General features: G+C 35.4%; 2 protein-coding genes and 1 non-coding gene across 6 annotated transcripts; 1 reads left to right on the forward strand and 2 right to left on the reverse strand.

Annotated features, from left to right (window-relative positions):
- The first annotated feature begins 929 nt into the window (after positions 1–929).
- Positions 930–5,766, forward strand: LOC132113732 (cytochrome b-245 heavy chain-like). 2 transcript variants are annotated; one of them, XM_059521685.1, is made up of 13 exons: positions 930–1,037; positions 1,171–1,266; positions 1,444–1,554; positions 1,639–1,723; positions 2,493–2,644; positions 2,889–3,070; positions 3,167–3,293; positions 3,383–3,475; positions 3,561–3,802; positions 4,388–4,550; positions 4,719–4,865; positions 4,951–5,075; positions 5,164–5,766. In XM_059521685.1, the coding sequence occupies exons 1-13, from the start codon at positions 993–995 to the stop codon at positions 5,288–5,290; spliced, it is 1,695 nt and encodes a 564-aa protein (XP_059377668.1). In that variant the 5' UTR covers positions 930–992; the 3' UTR covers positions 5,291–5,766. The 2 variants fall into 2 exon arrangements, with proteins under 2 accessions (XP_059377668.1, XP_059377669.1); XM_059521686.1 differs by lacking the exon at positions 2,493–2,644 and having other exon boundaries at positions 2,923–3,070.
- A 53-nt stretch (positions 5,767–5,819) lies between these two features.
- cstf2 (cleavage stimulation factor, 3' pre-RNA, subunit 2) lies at positions 5,820–17,897 on the reverse strand. 3 transcript variants are annotated; one of them, XM_059521688.1, is made up of 15 exons: positions 17,735–17,897; positions 17,299–17,377; positions 17,041–17,210; positions 16,806–16,942; positions 15,961–16,080; positions 15,625–15,741; positions 14,939–15,041; positions 14,788–14,850; positions 13,799–13,858; positions 13,185–13,329; positions 12,339–12,496; positions 11,806–11,930; positions 6,465–6,503; positions 6,157–6,299; positions 5,820–6,009 (listed from the first exon to the last, which is right to left on the reverse strand). In XM_059521688.1, the coding sequence occupies exons 1-14, from the start codon at positions 17,811–17,813 to the stop codon at positions 6,177–6,179; spliced, it is 1,518 nt and encodes a 505-aa protein (XP_059377671.1). In that variant the 5' UTR covers positions 17,814–17,897; the 3' UTR covers positions 5,820–6,009; positions 6,157–6,176. The 3 variants fall into 3 exon arrangements, with proteins under 3 accessions (XP_059377671.1, XP_059377670.1, XP_059377672.1); XM_059521687.1 differs by having other exon boundaries at positions 5,820–6,013; positions 6,161–6,299; positions 17,735–17,896; XM_059521689.1 differs by lacking the exon at positions 13,799–13,858 and having other exon boundaries at positions 5,820–6,013; positions 6,161–6,299; positions 17,735–17,895.
- A 3,871-nt stretch (positions 17,898–21,768) lies between these two features.
- trnav-uac (transfer RNA valine (anticodon UAC)) lies at positions 21,769–21,841 on the reverse strand. Its single transcript has one exon. It is a non-coding gene; the product is annotated as a tRNA-Val (tRNA).
- Between the last annotated feature and the right edge of the window lie 1,586 nt (positions 21,842–23,427).

Genomic DNA, 23,427 nt, shown 5'->3' on the forward strand with positions numbered 1-23,427 from the left:
ATATTTGATGTTTTTTTTTAAATGTTGTAGATTTAAGTAGCAAATGAGAATCGCTCAAGGTAATTAAAGAAAGAGTTTAAAGGAAGTATATGTAAAAGTATGGTATTTTGGGGTAAAAAGAGCCGCTGCTGTTGGAGCTAAAGACACAATAATAAACATGATAATAAATAGCCGGCTGATTTTTTCCTGCTGAAATAATTACGTCTGAAAGTTGCCATGACATGGTTAAATTCATATGGTAAATATCATATAATAAGTTGGCTATCCACCAATGAGATAATCACCATGTTTTAAAATGAAACCATAATATTTAAAAATGATTTTATTCATACATAAAATATAATTTGTCTGTAAACATATGTTAAATTAATATGGTATCTCCTTCATGCTTTCAGAATCTTCACTTTTTAAAATAATTTTTAAATATATTGTTATATTAACATATTTTACTGACAGTAAATTTAACACATTTTATTATATTATTAATCGAAATAAATAGAAAATAGTAGGCTATAAAACTTTGCAAACCGCTTGACCTCGTAACCTCATATTTTTATAAGATTTTTAAACCAAATAAATCACTTGTATGATTTATTTTCACACAAACTCTCTTGCTCCATGTTCAATACAAACGTATGTGTGTGTGTATTTTCTGCAATCATACATTATGGGCGTAGCAAAAAGAAAAGAAAAAAATTATATAGCGTATTATATATATATATATCAGTAGATACGCCCAAGCCCATCGTTCAAATTAATGCGTAGTTTCCAGTCAAACATACCAGGACACGCTTTTTAACATTAAAATCGTTCAGATTGCTTCTTTCCGGGACTTCCGTCATACATGCAACATCAACAAATCATATTTTCACAACCCGCTTCCTTGTCGATGACGACAGTAGAGGGCGGAGTCGAGGAACAGGACAGGTGAAGAATACAGCGCTCATCTTAGCAGTGTTGTTCATTCATTTCTGCAGCACTAGAGAGTGAAGATGAGCAACTGGGTTATCAATCAAGGGCTCAGTGCCTTCATCTTGGTAAGAGACCAGATTATTTTGCTGACTATTTCTGATAAATAAAATCGGCCAATACAGTTTGCTATAAAACTTAAGTTAAAATAAGTCATATTTGTCCATTATTTGTAAGATATTGATGTGTCTGTATTTGTAGGTGGTGTGGATGGGCATCAACATCTTTCTGTTTGTCTACTACTACTTACTCTATGACCTGGGACCGCAATTTGAGTACACTCGCGAACTTTTAGGGGTAAGTAATAGCATAAAAAAATATGTAGGCATTTTGCAATGCACTGGCTAAGACAAAAGAAGGCACCTAAGGAAGGAGATGTTTTATTTATGACATTCAAAGTTAGGTTTCATTTAGTAAAAAGAGAGATAAGCAGAGTTAACACAGTGAAAGTGAATGTAATACTGTTTCTTTCAGTCTGCATTATGTTGGGCCAGAGCTCCAGCTGCTGTACTCAACTTCAACTGCATGCTGATACTGTTACCAGTGTGCCGAAACCTGCTCTCTCTGCTCCGCGGCTCCCTCATAGTGAGTTGCTGCACACTTGCACATTTGTGTCTGAGAGAGTATATGTGAACCTTTGTAAGTAATTTGCTCTCCTGTATGTTTCAGTGCTGTGGCAGAACAATGAGGAAACAGCTGGACAAAAATCTGACTTTCCACAAGCTGGTTGCTTACATGATTGCCCTTATGACAGGTAAAAGTGTTCTTTGAAAAATTAAGAGGAAGCATTTCTGCACATCACAGTTTAAGCTTAATTAAGCTTGCACCTGAATGATAGGCTACAGTTTTACAGGAAAGGGCTTGCATGTGCAGTAGCTATTGTAAAACATTAAATATGCAATTCAATATACCGGTAGTAAACATGCAATAGTGTACTATATTTAATCAAACGTTCTCATTCACAGTTTTAGCCGTAGGCTAGGTATTTCATTCTTAATACTAGCATTGCAGAAAGTGTTACTCTTCTTGGAAAAAAAAATCTGGATAAACATTGATCAAGTTTCAAAGATTAGTAAGAAATGGATTATTGTATTTAACGTGTTTGGGTCTGAATAAAGATTTGAAATCTATTTAATCTATCAGGATTTTTTTTTTTTTTAATGTTACGACGTCAATGAAAAAAAGACAGAGAAAGCATAATTCTAAGAGAAAAGTTAAAAAAGAACTTTAGAGAAGCATCCAAAGATGCTGTTGGTCCAAAATGCTGTATTTTCAAATTCCATTAAATGGGTTAGAGAAAGAGTCTTCAACATGAAGGTACCCAAAGGCCTCTGCATGAATATAGAAATCATACAGAGCTTACATTTTCTTACATTTTACATTTCTGACTAATAATTTGCTTAACAATAGACCCCACAGTTACAGAATATATTTGCAAGTAAACAATAATTAGAATTGTTGTAACATTTCTTTCATTGACACAATGTCCGATTTTGACCATATGAAATCCTTCTTTAATGCAGCGGTTCACACTGTTGCTCATTTGTTTAACGCGGAGTGGTACACAAACAGTTTCCAAGGTCGATATGGGCCCCTTGCCAATAAACTGTCCATGCTCGATGACTCTCGTGAATTAAACACCACTTACTTGAATCCCATTCGCTCCAATTCTACTGTGAGTTACTAAACTTTTAATGGCTTTAATTAAGATTTTTACATTTTCTTGTAATTTTGGTTTTATATACAGTACACCGTCATTCAATGGTTTGGGGTCAGTGAGTATTTTTGCTCGCATTTAATTATTACTTTTAGAATCTTTCTTACCTCAAACTTGAATGGTAGTTTACAAATGAGCTCTATACTATGTTGCTTCTGAAGGTATGATATACCTGCTCTAAACTTGTTTCCTTGTACTCCAGACTCCAACGATTTTAGTATTCACCACTATTGCAGGTCTCACAGGAGTCGTCATAACTCTTGCCCTCATCCTCATGATCACTTCATCAGTGGAAGTCATTCGCAGAAACTATTTTGAGGTCTTTTGGTACACACATCACCTCTTCATCGTTTTCTTTGCTGGCTTAGTTTTCCATGGTGCAGGGTAAGATCTGTTTATCTGGGTGAGTCTAATTTAAAAAAAAAACAGACTTCTAGGAGAATAAGATTAATTAAAATATTCTGTTTGGCTTCTGTCCAGACGTATTGTGCGAAGTCAGCAAGTGACCAATCCACCTCACGATAATTCCTTCTGCGAAGATCAGCCAGAGAGCTGGGGGGAAATTGATAAATGTCCAGTTCCACAGTTTGCAGGAGGGTTTCCTCAGGTAAAAGTTGTCAAATTTACAATTACACAGGCTGTGACTGATTTATTTGAGTGCTTACCGATTTCTATTTGCTGAATCCTCTGTTGCAGACCTGGATGTGGGTAATTGGACCAATGATAATTTATCTTTGTGAGCGGCTGCTACGGTTTATTCGCTACATGCAGTCTGTCAGTTATAGGAAGGTGAGTCTTCATGGACTACATTGTTCATCTAAACCCCAGTACAGTTGTTCTGTAATGACACATTGTTTCCATTCTTGCATTTTAGATTGTAATCCACCCATCCAAGGTGTTGGAACTACAGCTGATGAAGCCTGGATTCAAGATGGAAGTCGGCCAGTATGTGTTCCTCAACTGTCCAGCCATCTCACAGCTTGAGTGGCACCCATTTACCATGACTTCAGCCCCAGAAGAGGACTTCTTTAGTGTGCACATCCGCTTAGTTGGAGATTGGACTGAAAAGCTCATCAAGATGGTCGAAAACCTACCAGAGGGTGGGCAAGGACCTAAGTATGTACTTTTTGCCATTTTACTTATTCTCGGAAAATAAAGATTCCAAAAGGAGTTTTTCACAGCAGTTCTATAGAAGAACCATTTGGGGTTCCAAAGCAAGCTTTCAGTGAAATGCAGTCTTAAAAATAAAGGTTCTTTATAGCAATTTATAGTTCCATGAAGAAGCTTTAACATTCATGGAATCTTTCCATTTCACAAAAGGTTCTTTATAGTGGAAAATAATTTAAATGTTCTTCACAATAATAATAATAGTACAATTCTTTTAAGAACTGTTCATTGAAAGGTTCTTTGGGAACCCAAAGTGGTTCTTTTATGGAATTGCTGCAACACCCTTCTTAAGGGGAGTGTGTTCTTAAAATAAAACAAATGTCATAGTATGATGGTTCTTTGTAATTATGGTTCTTAATGGAACCATAGATGCCAGTAAAAAACTTTTACTTTTAAGTGTGCAGGGCATTACAAATTCATGTATTCTTCAGGCTGCAGTTCTTAATTTCAGCTTAAGGAAAGGATATTTTAAAATATGGAAAATGACACACAGGATCAGTAATATACCCAAAAAATATTTTATTTTTGCATCAGGATGGCTGTGGATGGCCCGTTTGGAACTGCGAGTGAGGATGTATTTGATTATGAAGTCAGCATGTTGGTGGGTGCTGGGATTGGAGTGACCCCATTTGCCTCTATCCTGAAGTCGATTTGGTACAAGTTTAAAGACTCTGACCCCAAACTACGAACAAAGAGGGTAAGAACATGTGGGACAAAAATAATTAAGTCGTTTGCAAAGGTTGAGTACAATCACTCTTGTTGTTACTGTAAAATTACAAATATTTGCGTTCATGTCTTAGATTTAGACAAAGTCTGGGATTCCTTGAAACTCTGTTTCCTCTTAATGTCTAACTTTTCTGTTTAGATTTACTTCTACTGGCTGTGTAGAGAGACATATGCCTTTGAGTGGTTTGCAGATCTCCTACAGGTCCTTGAGAAAGACATGGAGGAACGAGGAATGAGGGACTTCCTCACATATAAGCTCTACCTCACAGGATGGGACCAGAGTCATGTACGTGCAATAAAACTGTTGTGATCTGAAAAGCAAGTTGACCTAATGTGCATAAATCACAGAACATCTAATCTTGTATTTGTAGGTTAACCATGCAATGGTGCATTTCGATAAAGATCGAGATATCATCACCGGTCTAAAACAAAAGACTGGTTATGGCCGGCCGAACTGGGATAGAGAATTTGAACAAATTCGGCAAGAGAACCCATCGTAAGTTGCGAAACTTTTCATGATGTAACTGATTCCCACATGTGATAAAAACAACCCAGCACTAAAAGTTTATTTTAAATATGCACAGGTCTGTGGTTGGAACTTTCTTGTGTGGCCCACAAGCCTTAGCAAAGGACTTGGAGAAGAAATGTGTGAAATACTCAGACGTAGATCCACGGAAAACCAAGTTTTACTTTAACAAAGAGAACTTCTGAGGAACTTTTTCACAGGAAACCTCATTTGTGCACTTGGGATTGTGCTCTTCAGCAGTATCATGCTTTGTCATTTCTTGAATCTTTACATCTAAATGATTCTGCATTGCTGTTACAAGAAAATGACACCCTTCATCCTGGAAGAGACTAATTCGGTGTCAAAAGTCTGCTCATTGTATTTTTTTCAAGGTTTGGCTTTCCAATTTCCTGGTTAGCAAGGAAATCAGACATACACCAGAATGTATTGTGTTTTTATAAGTGCTTCCTTGTGTAAATAAGTGCTCTAAAACTAGCATTGCAAGGAGTTGCTGAAAAGGATTTCAGAATCTCACCTCTTTGTAAAAGGTGAAAAAGGAAAAGCTGTTTTTCTATAAAACCACATCTGCTCTAACATGTAACATGGTTAATTACTGTTTTTTTTTACCTTTGAAGAATCAAACCGACTTTATCATTTAAGACAAATGAATACTGTGCATTATATATAATGTCTTTTCTAAACAGTTTTTGTAATAAATTACGAAGGCAGGAAATATTCAGTTTAGAAAATAATTCCAGTTGTTTATTTTTTCATGAGCAGTAAGTTGTGATCTACTATTATTCATATACAACTGGCGTCACTTAAAATGAAAAACTAGCTAGAAAACAAAAACAAGTTACAAATGTGGATGACCTCCAGACCAATACAAAAGAAGCCAGGGATGGTTGTCTGATCAGATACAGATCTTCCTGCAATCACAAAGTTGTAGAGTCAGATTTTTCAGACATGCACTAACCCAAAATTATCATTGTTACACAAGAAAAACGCTTTGTTGCAGAGCCTGTTATTAACATAAACAGTTTTAGGATGGATGCAAAAGAAAGAAAATAACTTGCGTCACAAGATGAGTCTTCAGGGTGCGCCTGCCGTCTTCTGAATCTGCTCCTTCAGTATCAGGATACTCTGTCTCTGTTCTGGTGGCAGCATAGCGATCTGTTCTGGGGTCAGCTGCAGGACCTGCATAATCAAGGCAGCCTGGGAATGTGGAAACAGCATAGAGATTAGCATCTACAAAACATACGCATGATTACATCGCGAAAGATTCAAATTAATAAGAGTGACATAACCCCGTCAACATTTAAATCAACGTAACTGGTTATTCTGGAAAAACTGGTCACTGTAGGGAAAAAAGACACTCACTTTCTCATGGTCTTGTGATGAGACATCTGATGTAGGACCCTGTTAAAAGACATAAATGGGATTAAAACATGAGGACATTTAAATTAAATACTGCAAGCTAAATAGTGTTCTCTGAGATAGGGCCGTACAAACAGGACAAATCGAGAGAAAATAAGTGTTTTTGCTGAAAGATATTACAAATATGCATATAGTTTTTTTGGGGGGAAAAGATTTCCTTATTTCTCAATATTTGCAGTGGAAGCTGTTCAAGAGTATTCTTTTATCCGACAAGACACTCAATTAATTAAAAGTTACAAAGACATTGGCATTGTTACAAAAGAAATAATCAATCCTTTTTTATATTAATCAAATAATTTTTAAAGAAATGTAAGAAAGTTTCAGCAGCACAGCTTTTTCCCCCCAATCGTGAGTTATAATAAATTGAGCAGCAAGTCAGTATATTAAAATGCTTTCTGAAGGATCTAAAAATCAGCTGTGACAACAGTGGAATCTAAAATACATATACAATTTTAAAATGACTGCTTTTTTATTTTAGAGTCGGAATGTGCATTGGCTAATTTTGAGCTACAGGAAGAAAAAAAAAAAGGGAGAAATGTTCATTTTCTTTGAATTTGAGGTTCACGAGTTAAGCATCCTAAATATTCTAAATAGTAATTAAACTTCTAAAATTATCTTTATTTGCATGTTTTCTGAGAGGTCTACCAGAGGTGTCAAGTAACGAAGTACAAATACTTCGTTACATTACTTAAGTAGAAATTTGGGGTATCTATACTTTACTTGAGTAATTATTTTTTAGCCGACTTTTTACTTCTACTCCTTACATTTTCACGCAAGTATCTGTACTTTCTACTCCTTACATTTTAAAAATAGCTTCGTTACTGCTATTTCATTTCGGCTTGTTTTCATTGTACCGATTGTGGTTGGATGAGAAGTATTTAAACAGATACCATTCCGACACTCTATTGGTTTGTACGCGATCCATCGCACCTGCACAAGACACAAAACACATCACACTCCAGCCAGGACATAGCCAGTTTTGGGTTCGTTTATCAAAAAATATATTTCTTAAAAGTAAGGTTGGGTATGGAACCGGTATGCACCTAACTGAATAAGAGGAAGCAGATTTCGGTGCCTTTTAAATGCCTGAGCGATCGATTGAAATGTTTGTCCTGGTTCTCCGAAATGTACACAAGAAGCACGGGCATCGCTAGGCTTTTTTAGCGGGGCTGTAGCATTTAGCTCCATAAACTGTATACAAATTTGTGATCGCCTCAGAGTCATTCCCCTTCAGTTTCATATGAAACCGGCGTCAGACCGGTCTCCTCTCCGTCTTTCAGCGCGCTCTTCAATCCGCAGACCGCGGCGGAGCAGCGCGAGCGGAAACAAACACAGAGGACACAAGGTATGTGTTTATCGAAAGATTGTTAGAATATCCGTATCTGTGCAGTTCTTTGTCATAAATGCAGTTTACAAAAGGTCACGAGGGAGCAGTCGGTTTCTCATATTCTGTAAAGTTTTCGCTGCGTTCACCGCTCATCACTAAACAGCTGTTTCCTCCAGCGAAAATCTAGCCCTTAACACATATGAACGAACACTTAACACTTATTTAAATATATGCCTACTTAATTTAATCGTACGTACTTCATACATACACCAGCTACTGTGCAAAAGTCTTGGGCACGTTAGTATTTTCACTAAAGAATGGTGTTCGGCCAGTTATTTATATACTTTGCTGTTTCAGTATAAAATATCAGTTTACATTTCCAAACATTCATTTCGCCGTTGTCAGACTGCTTGTGCATTCAAAATCGCACTAGATTATTAATAAAATTAATGGCAAACTGATATTTCCTACTGACACACTACAGCAAAAGATATAAATAACTGGCTTAAAACCCTTTTTTGGGGTGAAAATACTAATGTGCCTAAGACTTTTGCACAGTACTCTACTTTACAAACGACATTGTTGCTACTTTATAAAGAATGAGCATACAGTCATTCACAGAACTGATTAAAGACAGTGACAGACAGCACTCATCTTAACTAAATATCAGAGTGAGTGACAGAGATACAGTCGAAACATTATGTGTGGTTTTTGTATTAAGTAATGACCCAGATTATGAAATACATTTATTAGCTTTAGGCCTTAGATTGAGCACAACTTGGGAAATTAGAGCATCCAAGGTGAAAGCTATGTATTTATTTTAAATATTTGTAATGTTCTTTAATGTTATCCGTAGTTTTTTTGTGGGTCTTTTTTTAAAAGTATCGGTTCAGGCACCGTTTAGGCACCGGTACCGTTTTAAAAGTATCGAAATGGCACTGGATTATTTCTCACTGGCTCATTTACCAAATGGGTGCTTTCTCTTCGTCCTCCACAAATTAAGCTACTGTAGGTAGTTCGGTAGCGAGACGTTTTAATAAATTATCGTTTGCGATTGACGACGCGATTGACAATGTTGTGATAAGTAGGCTATACCAACTCTGTAACTCGTTACCCCCCCCCCCCAGAAACACACACCCTGGACATAGCAAATACAAGAAGCTATCAATCAAGAAGGTATCAGGAGAAAATAAGCTAATGCGCATTCAAAAAATCTAAACATTTTGCATAATAAAGTCTCAAGAATTATTAAGAAAGCAGATAAAATAGCTATAAACATTCAGCATTTTGACTCATCCCTTTTCTTAAAAATAGTTTTAAGTCTGAAATGAGAGCTTTATCATTTTATAAACTATTTTTTTGTCAAAATTAGATAATGCTATGTTTTAAATTTAAAACCCAGCCAATCAATGTTAATGCCGTTATTTTATCACTGTTGTTGCAATTATTAAAAACTTAACATATTTACAATCATTAAATATTTTGAATGTTAAAATAGGGGTCCCTTGGAAAAAAGATTTGAAACAACTGCCCTAGAGGATTGTGGGACAGACAGTTAAAGCGTACAAAGTGATGAAAGTGTACAAAGGGGAAAAACGCTCAACCTCAGACCAATCAGAGATGAAAAATGCTTGGGAGGAAGGCAATTTCTGCAAGATTAAGATGGATTGCAGGTGGTTGGTGAATAAGACATTGAAATTCTATGTAATTCTCATGAATAGTCTCACTTGTGAAAGTATGAGGAAGTCCACATCCACACCTAATATTTACAATGATTGTGAAACACTGAAGCTCCAAGTTTTACAGTGAATGAGAAAGCAGCATATAACTAGCCAAAAAATAAGCAAAATCGACTTTTAACACTCCCCACACCATATTTACTCTCACTCCAGGATTATGAGTTATTTTTCATTTTTAGTTTTTGATTAATCACTTGGATTAATCATTAATTTTGACAGCACTATAATCTTTATTGTATATAGACAACCATACAAGGCTAATTGTTTTTTAGCCTCCACCAATGTTCTTGTCCATTGCCCTTGCAGATTCCTGCAGCTAAACTTGGATGTACATTTACATTCCATTAAAGGTTATTGATGACATGCCTCTGAAGTTTGACTTTTTGCACCATAACAATACTTATAGGCAACTATAGGGTGACCATATGAGCAATTTTCCCAGGACACGTCCTTACCAGGATTTTTATATTGCCTAAAATATCCAGATTTTGGCTGTTTGTGCTTTGCAGATCGATCATTGTATGGCATTCATAAGAGCTATAGAGAGCAGAGCAGACGGCTCCTTATGCATTAAAACCACTCTCTTGGTACTTTGGTGTCATACAATGATTGGTGTGCAGCGATGCTTCAAGTTGAATGAACGAACATACACCTAACATGTACGTGTATTTGCGTTACTCTGATCGTTCTCTGTAGATCTCACCTTATCACACGCCACGATTGGTTGATTATGTAACATACCTGCATGTTATTGGTCAATCTACTTTGGATGTTTTAGGCAATATAGAAATTCTGGCAAGGACGCGTCTTGGGAAAATGGCTCATATGGTCACCCTAGGCAACTAGTCATCATATCTCTAGTTCTTTAATGTATTTGCATTGTACTAAAGTACATTCATTTTCAATGGGCATATATGCGGCTGAAACAGGTAGCCTAGTGCATCCCAAATTTTTCAACATGAACATTTTAATATAACATTATAGTCATTATGGCCTATGGCTTTTAGAATAATGTTTTTTTGAGGAGGTGGGGTAGTGCACAGTAGGCCCATGTGGCGCGGCCTAAGCTTTTGTTCTTAATGGCATTTTTTTCCCTTACATTACTTTTACTTTTATACTTTAAGTAGTTTTTTAAACCAGTACTTTTACACTTTTACTTGAGTAAAAAGCTTGAGTTGATACTTCAACTTCTACAAAAGTCTTTTTAAACCCTAGTATCTATACTTCTACTCAAGTAATGAATGTCAATACTTTTGACACCACTGAGGTCTACCCTTTCCTCTGCTCATTTCTTGATGACTGTTGCCTCCCCTCAGCACAAGTTTGGTATAGTCGTAAAGATATACCAGATTAATGAGGCCTATGATCGATAAGTTTCAAAAATTCATTTTAAAAAGTCCTAATTGAAAGAGAAAAAGTTGAGAAAAGGATTGAATGCCTTTTTTGGTGATAATATAGCACAACAAGAGATTCATAAGGAATTTTTTGTAGGCTGGTCAATTTTGTAACTGTGTAAAAAGGTGCAAAAAAAAAATAAAATAAAGTATAACATTTTTGGAGGAAGTAGTTATGCTGTATGTGTGAGCAAAGTCAGTAAATTTTAGTCCAATGCAATAACATTTACTAACATTTTCAGGAGAAAGAAAATCCTCTCTGGGTCAAAATGACCTGATCATAACTTGTGGGTTAAGAAAATAAGTGGGGGAAAGATAAAATGTTGCTAGGTGATCTTGCTTTGGAAACTTCAGAAAACCAACTCAAATTTTTCTCAAAATTGACTGCGGTCTATTGATTTCAAAAAAAATTCTGTAAATTCCAACAAATAAAATAATTTTAAACCTTCCCACCGTCCCTGATTATTAGTGTACATGATAGATGTTTTTTTGCCACAGAAATAAATCTGAGTAGGATAGAAAATGTTCTCTTATATTCTAATATTAAATAGGAAACAAAGCACATAACTTAATACATGGTAAACATTTCAAGACCATTTTTAATAACTTAATAAAAGACAAAACGAATTAAAAAGCTAATTTAAAATCTGCAAACCTGCTTTCCTTAAATATCACATTTAGGATTTTTAGACAGCTGCCTATATATTTCAGTAAAAGGGTCACTTTACAATGGGATGATCAAATTTAGAGGGTCCGAAAAGCCTGGTTAAAAAAATAAAAAAATTAATAAAAAAGGCAAATCTACAGGAGTCTGGAAATCTTACTGGTCTTGCTGATGGAGGAGCACTTTGTCCCATGCCGTGGGGGGGAGGACCCTGCATTCCACCAGCCACAGGAACCCTCTGGCCAGATATCGGACCCCGAGCATCAACAGCTCTTGGATCACGACCTTAGGAAATGTAAAAAAAAAAAAATCTTATCTGTAAGATTATCCTTCAAACAGAGTTATTTCAGAAAGAAGTAAAACCGGTAATAGAGCTTTTTCACATTTGTGAGTTTCTCAGAAGCAAAGTCATCATAGTTGGGTAAACTTTGGGAGACTACATCAAATATGTTTTATTTGCATTCTCATTTGCTCAAATAGTAAAAGAAATACTCCATGATCGTGTTTTCACGACTTTCAGAAGAGAACAGAAAAAAAGGAGAGCGATTGATCAAAGAAAAAAGGAAAGAAAAGAAAAACTTTGCAGGATTTACAATGCTGATGACCACTGAAATGTATCATCACAGTCTGTGAAAGGGGTCCATACAGTTATCCAAGCCAACAAATAACTTGAGTTGAAACATCTTTAAGTACCTCTAGCCTCCATGGGTGGACCCCGCTGCTCCATCATAGGCCCTCTAGGTTCCCCCATCATGGGTCCCCCTCTCATGTCATGAGGGCCACGCATGTCTGGGGGAGCCATATGCATGGGCGGCCCCTGATGTTGTGGAGGGCCTCCAATGTAACCATGCCTTCAAGTAAAAAAAAAAAAAAAAATTATTTAGTGATCAATAAATTGCGATGGAAGCCTGATGTACAAAACCATTCAAAAGTTTGGACTTTTTTTCCCCTTTTTGCCAATGCATTAAATTGATCAAACGTGACCATAAAACATTTATAATGTTACAAAAGATTTCCATTTCAATTAACTTTCCGGACTGCCACTAATAAATGCACATATGACAGTTAGCGGAAGCTAGAGATTACGGTTTATAAAGTTTTAAATATGGCAACTTGTGGAGCACTTTTTATGATGGATGGATGGATGGATGGAGGCTCTTTATTGGACTTCTATTACACTACTGAATCTAAACAGCCATTCACTACCATTATAAAGCTTGGTAGAGCCAGGCTATTTTTGAATATAACTCCCATTGTATTCATATGAAAGAAGAAAGTCATATACACCTAGGTTGGCTTGAAGGGGAGTAAATCATGGGGTAATTTTCTTTTTGGCTGAACTATCCCATTTAAACATATTTTGTATAATGGTTCTACATGGTTTAACATTTTGTATCAGCCTTTACGGAGTTCATCACAATTGCCTAAAGGAAAAGATTAGTCAAGCTTCCTAAAAATATTTATGAGACTAATTTAATAATTTAAGATCAGATGTGATGACCTAAATGTCATTTCATCAAAGTTTTTAATATACATTACCCAGGCTCCACCATTTCTCCAGTGACATTGACCAGTGATCCACCTCGTGGGTCGTTCGGACCATCGCCAAGAAGGCCTCTGGGTGGGATCCCTGGAGGGCCTTGAGGGGCCCCTCGCATTGAAGCACGTGGGTCTACTATCGGCACTGTGAAAACAAAAAACAATTACATGAAAACTGATTTTTTTTTTAAATTTGCATGCTTTGCCAATTTAATAAGCATCAAAAAAAAAGAACTGGCTATAGAATTACAATTAATGAAAAAACTAGTCTCAAGGTGCATTACACAAACATTTCAAAACTGCTAACAAAGAACATGAATAATGAGGTTATACTATCAAACCACTTCGCAGGTATGATGCGGTCATTTGTTTGAGCAGTTTCACTATTCCCTCTAGACATCAGCGTGGTACTTTGCACTCTCTATTTGAAGTAAACTTTGTTCCACTTTGTTCGTTGCAAACTGTGTTCTGCCTTCAAATGGTTCAGGTGTGATGTTTTGGGGTATGCAAAGATAAGAAGTACACTACAAAAGGTAAACGTAGGGGTAAGACCATGAGCAGGTGAGACTCATGACAGGCCTGTTCTGAACAGACCAGAGTTATACCCATGATACCTTGAGGCCGCTCGATGGCAGCTTGCCCAGCGGCTCCCACAGGAGAGTCCTGAAGGTTTCCTGGGTCAGCATTAAGTGAAGAGAACAGGAGAGAAAACTGAGACGGCACACTTACTGATGTTACCCAGGGATGATTGTACTGATCTTAATGGACATGCACTAGAGTAGTGGTCGATATGGGTTTTTAATTGGCTAATGCAGATACAAATATCCAGGAATCAAAGTGTCCTATATAAAGTATATAAATGTACCACTACATAAAACTAAATATAAAAGCAAAAGTATATACATGGAAGTTTGGGGTCAGTAAGATTTTCTACTGTTTTTGAAACAAGTCTCTTATGCTCACTAAAGCTTAAATCTATTTGATCAAAACTACAGTAAAAACAGTAATATTGCGAAAAATTACATTAAACTTACATTAACTTAAATTACATTATTTAAACACTTTTTCTATTTAACGCTTATTATTTTTATTTTATTTTATTTTTTTAAGAAAAGAAAAAAAGAATCCAAAATAGTTAAGGTGAAGTATGTAATTTTTCCTGATCTTACTCACTATAGTGCCATCAAAATATTTATGGTTGAGTATCCAGACACAACAACACTGACTCAACTTAATGTTTGAGAAAACGGTTTATGAAATTCTACTAGGTGACACTATTGATGTAGAAATGACACACTACAGCTTGAAGAGGAGTGAATGAAAATGAAATCACTATATAAAAACCATTTTTAGTGCAGCAGACTTGTTGGCCAATACTGCTCACTTGTGGACAAATTTGGTAAAGGTGTTAAGGAAGTGGCAAGAAATCATATCATAATTTTCTCACAATGACTTGTAAAATCCTACTGTATATGATATAAAACAATGATACTACTTCTAAATTCTAAGCAAATACTTAAAAAATATATTGCTGAAAAACCAAATGCTTCTAGTGGGAAACAAATGCATAAAGCAAAGAATTATGAATGCCTAAAATGAATACCTGGTCCTCTATCCATGGGCACAGGGCCTCCTGGAGGGATCCCTATCTGAGGCTGCATCCCACCTGTAGAGGGAGAGACCGGAGGTAAACCACTATGGCTACACACACAGATACACAAGCACCAAAGTAATCCAAGGACAACTGAGCTCACCAGCTGGTCCCATGGGTCCCTGTCCTGGCATTGGTCCGGGTACCCCACCCCCCATTTGTGGAGGCTGCATCATCTGAGGGGCTCCGTTCACATGCATACCTGGCTGTGAGTCACAGGACCAAAAGATTACTCATTAGTGCCATGATCGAGGAGAACAGCTCGACTGTCCATGATCCCAACTGAGCCTAACTACAGTGCACCTCTAACAATGAGACAAAAAAAGATTTTACCAAATGCTGAGAACTATCGTGTAATTATGAAAACCAAACTACATTTTACACGCAAAGTCCATTTATTGGGTTTTACTTAAACTGTTATATATACTGTTAACAGTATATGCCAACTCATTTCTGGATATTAAGTAAACTTCATGAAAACTTGTCAATTAAAAAAAAAAAAATAAAAAAAAAAATACACTACCATTCAAAAGCTTGAGGTCAGCAAGATTTTGTTAAGAAATTAATATTTTTATTTTGCTAGGATTTGTATCAATTTTGCATTAAATTGATAAAAAATGACAGTAAATATATTTCTTATTAACATTTGAAGCAGCAAAACAGTTTAACATTGATAAGAAATGTTTCTTGAGCACCAGTTCAGCATATTAAGAGTTATTTCTGAAGGATCATGTGGATCATACTATTTAAAGGATCATGCTATTTAATGCATCTCGGAGTAATACTAACCATTGGTTGAGACTGAGAGACAGGTACATTGGGCTGAGGGAGGGGCTGGTTAGGTACCGCTCCAGGCTGAGGACTTGGGTTTATGGGCTGAACCACGGCTGGACGGTGAAGCATTTTCTGTGAGAATGAGGTATGATTATTCATTTGATTATATTTATATGGTTTAATGTCACATATTAAACAACTGGTTTAAAACATTGTCACTATCCTTGATATTTACAACAATACTTATTGAAGGAGATTAATAAAATATTCTCAGTCTTTACAATCCATGTGCCAAAAAGCTTTCAATTTGTCTAAGTAGTGCATTCCTTTAGAGGTATTTCATGATCCTACCAGAGCGATTTCAGGGTCCACAATCCTCATGACCACCTGAGCCTGCAGCAGGGCGTAAGCGAGCTGAGGGTTCTGCAGGAGCATGTTCCTGGCCTCCTGGGGACTGTTCTGCACACACAGCTGTACGAGCAAGAACAGGACGATACATCATACAATCACATTTTCAGATTCACAAAGCTTCAAATAACATTCATTTCAAATATCAATTTCTTGGATCAATAGAATTGCAATCAATTAAAGGTATAATTCACCCCAAAACAGAAAATGTCATCATTTATTTGCACTTAATTAATCTGTAATATTTCAGCTTATCTTCCAAACATAAATCAAGATATATTTTTAACAAATCATTTTTAATGAAATGCAAGAGTATTCTCTCTCTCCATTAAAAGTCCATAACCCTCACACTTCAAACATTAATGAAGACACTATACAATCAATCCATATGAATCAAGAGGTTTAATCAAAGCTTTCTGAAAAGAAACGATCGCTTTTTATTATAAAAATATATAATTTCAAGTTTTAATCACATATCTATTAATCAACACAGAATCCAAATATTTATTCTACAATGTCTTCAACAAACTTTTTGGAGCGTTAAGTTACGGATGAATGGACTTTCAATGAAGGAACCAAAATCTCTCAGGTTTCATTCAAATATTTGTGACTCGGAGATTAACAAAAGTTCATCTATGAATCTGGAACAACATAAAGGTGAGCAAATGATGACCAATTTATTTTTGGGAGAACTAATCCTTTAAGTAACTTGGTTTCTCCAGGTAACCCCCTTTATCTGAAATGTCAGTCTTAAATTTAAATTGAACAGGCCACTTTCCTACACTCACTTTCATCTGTTTCATTAGCTCAAACATCTGTTCAGGAGGCAGGCTGGCTACTGCCCTGCTGATGGACTCCGGAGCTTCTTCTGGCGTGCAGCCGTCTCCGTAAGGGGACTCAAGAATTGGAGCGCCAGTGCCCAGACCTGTGGAAACAATCATGCAGGTCAATCAAAATAGCCATTTCTAGTGCACAAGATTTCTCCTTTTGGATAGAATATTAGACATCAAAACTCAAACTTACTTTTGAGTTCCTCTTTATTCTTCTCACTAGCAGCGTTGTCGACACGGAGAGCTCTGCCGCTGAACTCTCTGCCATTCAGGTTACGCATGGCACTGAGCGCCGTCTCCTGATCCTGGTACTCACAGAAGCCATATCCCTTTGGCTTACCGGTTTCTCTGTCATACACCAACCTGCAAGAAGTTTTTTTTTTCCCCCTGATCAACACCATGTTTCCTCTTAGTTACCACAACATGTTATTTGAGGCATTATTGTACATACCTAAAACTAACGACAAGTCCAACCTCTGAGAAGATGTCTTTCAGCTGCTCCTCTGTGGCTTCATATGGGATGTTTCCAACTGTTACCAAAATACAAACATTAAGGGAAACAAGGAACATGTTGAAAACTGTTCTACAGTAACAGTTACAGCATCTGTTTACTTTCACAACTGCATCAGTAACAGTTACATGCCGTAGTTCTAGACCTAATGATTGTTTATACGTGAACATCTATGCATGATTTGCAAATAATAATACCTAAAATAATACTTTGGAAGTCTATTAAACAATACACTTTGAAATAAGGTGTTACATGATCGTATTCCGGAGTTTTAGTTGTGACTTAACTGTAAGTGAGTGAGGTTTAGCTTAGCAGCTAACGAAACTAATGAATAGTAGACGCAAGAAACAAACTAAACCGGTCTGTTCATACATACCGAACACCGATCGTAACGAGCGGTCCACCGCAGGGTCTCTAGCAGCTGCAGCTGCCGCAGCCATGGCTAAATTAGCCATATATTCGTTGATAAAGTCACGGATAACACGATAAGAGACCACCGAAGAGCGACGAGAAGCCAGTTACCATGTAGTAAAATATAGATGGCGCCACACGACCGATATTTCAAAATAAGAGTCCGAAGTCGTGCTTTATCCTGCATTTAGTGTATATTATAAATGCACAGCATGATTATATAACATTATATTATAAACAACCAACAATGGGAAATAAACAATAAAATTAAAGAAATATACACTTGGTAAAGCTAACAATCATTTTTATTTTATTCATAAAATATTGTCAATGTACTGCCTGGTTGGGGTTTAGCAACACTGACATTAATTCAATTAATCTGCAATTTTTCACATTTCCTTAAAACATCTTGTGAAGTAAATTTTCCCAATATATGCAGGTCTTGAATGTTGTAATAGATTTCAGTGCAGTGCAACAAAATAACTTTTGATTTTATGTCAACATTCTTTAATTTAAAAAAGACACTAAATACATTGATATCAGCAGTTGAAGCAGAATTGCTTTAAACATCCTTCATAGTTTATGTTAAGAACGTTTTAATAAAAACATAACAAGAGTAATTTTCTCTGAAGAGTGAGAATCATCATACAATATGTCAGTAGAAATGTTTTATATCCACTGACAATTTTATTTTCTAAATATCTAAGCTCTATAAAATAAACTATAAATTGAAATAGTTATTATTTGAAATGTAAAATGTACATTAAAGTTCAGGATTTTTCTCCATGCAGATATATAAAAGTTTCACATGTTGCACTATATCTTGATTTTGAGCTTAAACTGTTTTTAATTAATTAATTTGAACATATTTTATTTTATATAATTTAAAAGGAATACATTACTCAAAAAAAAAAACACTAAAAACTAAAAATCATGTTGCACCATATACTAAATATATATATATATATATATATATATATATATATATATATATATATATATATATATATATATATTACATTTACAGTCATTTAGCAGATGCTTTTATCCAAAGCGACTTACAAATGAGGACAATGGAAGCAATCAAAAACAACAGGAGAACAATGATATACAAGTCCTATAACAAGTCTCAGTTAGCTTAAATGCAGTACACATAGCAATAGCTTTTAAATAATATAATAAATAAAAAGAAAACAGATAGAATAGAAAAAGAATAGAACAAGCTAGTGTTAGAGGTCTTTTTTATAATTGTATAATAAGTGAAAAGAAAATAGATAGAATACAAAAAGATTAGTTAAATTCTTGTTTTCCCTTTTTTTAAAGAATTGAATTAGAATAGTGAGTGTTAAAGTTAGAGGGTCAAAAAAGATGGAAGAGATGTGTTTTAAGCCGATTCTTGAAGATGGCTAAGGACTCAGCTGCTCGGATTGAGTTGGGTATATATATATATATATATATATATATATATATATATATATATATATATACCTAACACACTACACATAGCAAGGCGTATGTATATATACACCTTGCTATGTGTAGTGTGTTAAGTTAACCGAGACTTGTCATTTGCACTTATATATTGTTGCTCTTTTGTTAATTTTGAACCCTTTTTTTTGTCCTCATTTGTAATTAGCTTTGGATCTGCTAAATGAATAAAAGTAAATGTAAAAATAATCAACTTATCCAAATGTTTTACAAATCTGGTCTTCTTTTGTTGTACACTATACAAAACACACAGATTTTCAATTCAAAGCTATTGTTCAAAGCCTTTTTTTTTAGTTCAGAAGACATGAAATATAATGCATAAATCAAAAACTCTTTATAATGCTTTCATGGTTCTGTTGTGCCCTTTTAGCAGTCGGACAGCCTCTGGTCCCTATCCACTTTCACTGTTTTGAAATAGCAGCATGAGCTTTTTCCAAAAAATCCTGTATTTTGTTCTACAAAAGTTAAGCGGAAATGTGGGTGAACTCTACCTTGCAAAGATCCAGCTATGGCATCACGGTTGAGAGTACATAGTGTGTCTATTTACTGTTTTTCAACTTGACTGATCAAGAACTTTCTATTAATAAATTATTGTTTGTGAAATAAAAAAATAATAATAAAATACAAAATAAAAAGAATGAGAAGAATCTCACCTAATGCATTCAGTGTTGCAACAAAAGGAGGATTTTGACTTGTTCTCTTAATACATTGTAAACTGATTTTGCCATTTGAGTGTGAACCTCAAACAGTCAGTCAGGGCTTTGTTTGCTGAGTTTGCATAGTTCTAGTTAATCAGCAGATCTTATAGTTTTTATGTTAAGATATTTTATTTTATGACAGATATAATGACCAAGAACCTGTAAAGGTATTTTTTTTTTTTTTACTAGCACTGAAAATCATGTAATATATGTTCCTTCAGAACCTTGGACAGCTCCAATCCTGATATTAAATCAAGAAAATCGCAATGACATGATAAGCAAATTAACTGTTCTCAGTAAATATGTTTAGTAAGGACAATGTCATTCCATTTATTGTTTATAAACCACAAATGAAAAGCAGATTGTGTACTGTTCAGCAGTTACTTTGCTCATCATTATGCAAAGGGGAAATTTGATACAAATTAATCACAACATAGCAGTAAATGTATAAATGTGGATTAGAGCAACCTCTTTCCAGAAGTTATATATTAGATTATTTTAAATGGTGTTTCATCTTACATTACACACATTAATGAGGAGTAAATGGATATAGCATATAAATCTCAAAACTTTGTTGTTGGTTGCCATTTGATTTGTCTGGAAATTGTCACATATATATAGAAAGCTTCATATTTAGCCTATAAATGAATGTACATTCTGGCATCCTAGGGTGTCATATGAACAAACCCAGTTTTGGCTCTAAAATATTGAATATCAGTTTTATGTTTTTATGTTATTACTAATACTGGTCAAAGGAAAATTGTATTGCAATGTAAGACAATATGCATATTCTTGATACATAACCAGTGAATTTCCTTTTATTTATTGATTTTTTTGCCTTTTTATCCCCAATTATCATTTTAAAGAGATATTCAGCTGATAACATATTTTAGAGCTGTTACTGCGAGGTAGGCGAAGGTACAAAAAGAGAAAAAGGTAAAAACACCTTACTAAAAAAGATAAATACAAATATACCCTAAATCATACTTCAACACATTAAGGGTACATATTACCTACATTAAAAGTACATATAAGTAGTTTAAAAATATATTAGTGCCTAAATAAGGGTAGGCTACCTTTGTTATAGTTTTGTATTTTTTCCCAATGTGCAGTAAAACAAATAAAATAAAATAAAATAAAATAAAATAAAATAAAATAAAATAAAATAAAATAAAATAAAATAAAATAAAATGAATACATTTCAGTTTTGGCTCTGATTTTCAAATATAGGGTTGTTTGATGGGTAAAAAAAAATCAAGATCAAAATTAATATCATTTTACCTAATTAATCCTCATTCATGGTATAGCCTATATTATCAGTTTGTGCTTGCCCTGGTTATAAATATAATCTGGGCATTGCAGCACCATGCTCTTCAGTGTAAGCTATAAGTATTGGGCGAAGATGAACTCTATTTTAATTGGTGACCAAATTTATAGAAACGTCAATCAAGCAGAAATATGTGAAGCCGGAGCGCTTTACAGTTAACAGTAGGTGTCGCACAAACACTATTTTTGACTTCACGCTAGTACGCTGATAGTATGTTGCCTGACACCGCCACTAACCAAACGATTTTATTTACAGTTGAACTAATGATGTTGCAATTCTTAATTTTTCTACCAAATGATTCACAACATTATTTATTTATAGCAATCAGCGTTCCACAAGCCTTTCCCATATATCGGCATCGGTCATAGATACAGAATGCGTAGGTCTAGTTGGTTGATTGACCCCAGCTCAGCAGGAAACACTACGATACTGTAAGATGCCACTACGTCGTTGAGAATACCAAATGTCTACAGCTGTAAAAACGCTTGGTTCCACTGGGGCTCGAACCCAGGACCTTCTGCGTGTAAAGCAGACGTGATAACCACTACACTATGGAACCACTTACATCAAGAATAGCGTGCGAAGACAGAATGAAACTGGCCGGTCTTGTTCTCGTTAACACAAGTGGATTAAACCACCACCTAGAATTCAACAGAGAATAAGAGTCGTTGTTTGGACGTGTTGTTGGTTCTGTTTTCTTATCAGCTGACACTTTGTGACTTGCTATGGTTGGTTAGGCTACTTGCTTGTGCCTTGGGTTCCAATGTTGGAACCAAAATCATCCTGAACCAAGTAGAAGACAACTTTGTTGTATAGCATTCAATTGTAAATGTTTCTTCTCTTACTTAATAATAATTTTAATTATGACTTCAAAACAGTCGATCCAAAGGCCATTATGTGGAATAAAATAAAACACTAGATACTTTGTTAGGGCTGTGGTTGCTGATCTATCTAGCTGTCTGTCTGTCTGTCTGTCTATCTACTCAGGATTAGTGAAAATTTCAGTTGACATCAAACTATTCAGATATGAACTATTCATTTTTTCCAGTGACATTGTGGGGTTAATATGCAAACAGCTCAATATTCTCTTCATTACATTGCTTCAGGCAAAACCAGTGCATAAAGCTTGATGCAATTTTTAATTAAAATCTCATCACTGTTCCATATTTTACTGCATTCTTGTGAAAGCTTAGACTGATGTTATTTTGGCTCATCTCATCTGTGTCAAACAAGATTTTATGTTTGAAGAGTTTGTCAAGGGATGTAACAGCACTTTTGTCCAGGTTAGGGTTGAATTAGGGACACTGGATAAATTTTAAAAAGCTTGGTATACCAGAGTGAACAAACCTGCAAGAGACAATCACTCATCATCAATCATGGCAATTTCTTTCAAGTGTTTGAATTCTTCAACGCCTCTCAGTTTCTGAAAAATAAGCAATTACCCTGCTACCCCAGGCCTGTGTATGTGCAAAGATTTCTCCTTGGTTTCACTCCCAACCACAGCCCAAACATCTAAGATAGTGCAGGACACACACAACACAACAATTGACAATTAGTCACTAATTGCTTTTCCCCCTGAAACTTAATCTCTGCTATTGTTAGTTCTAAATAAATACTGCACTACTTAATTGCTGCTATCAATTCAAGGACCAGCAGGTACAGTTCCATTAAAAAGTATCTTTGTAAGGCCCCTCCTGTTGCAGATGTATGATGAAATGTTTAAATAATGAGAAATTACACTGTAAATAAGATAAATAAAGCTACAATTACAAGATGAACGCATAATGTATAAAACATTGCACCACGGTTCCACGATAACATCAAAGCTGCAATAAAGGCCATGAACAGATTTCTTCATTTATTGTACCCGTTTTATATCAGTTCAAGGCCCTGGCAGTCTGGGGCCCTGTTGGTCCAGGCCACAGTGCAGTTCCTTACATGTGTATTTCATGTTAAATCTAATGGAGAAAGAAACGAACAAAGGGTCCACATATCCAAGCATTTTATCAGAGAAATTTACAAATGCTTGCACATGAAATTCGTAGAATTTTTTTCAATCCAAAAAAACGTGTCTAACCTTATAGCTAAGGCTGTTTACCTGTCTGCACGAGCACTGGACAGATATGACCTCGGAGGAAGCAAGGG

This window comes from Carassius carassius, chromosome 33, assembly GCF_963082965.1.
Source record: "Carassius carassius chromosome 33, fCarCar2.1, whole genome shotgun sequence".
Lineage (NCBI taxonomy): Eukaryota > Metazoa > Chordata > Actinopteri > Cypriniformes > Cyprinidae > Carassius > Carassius carassius.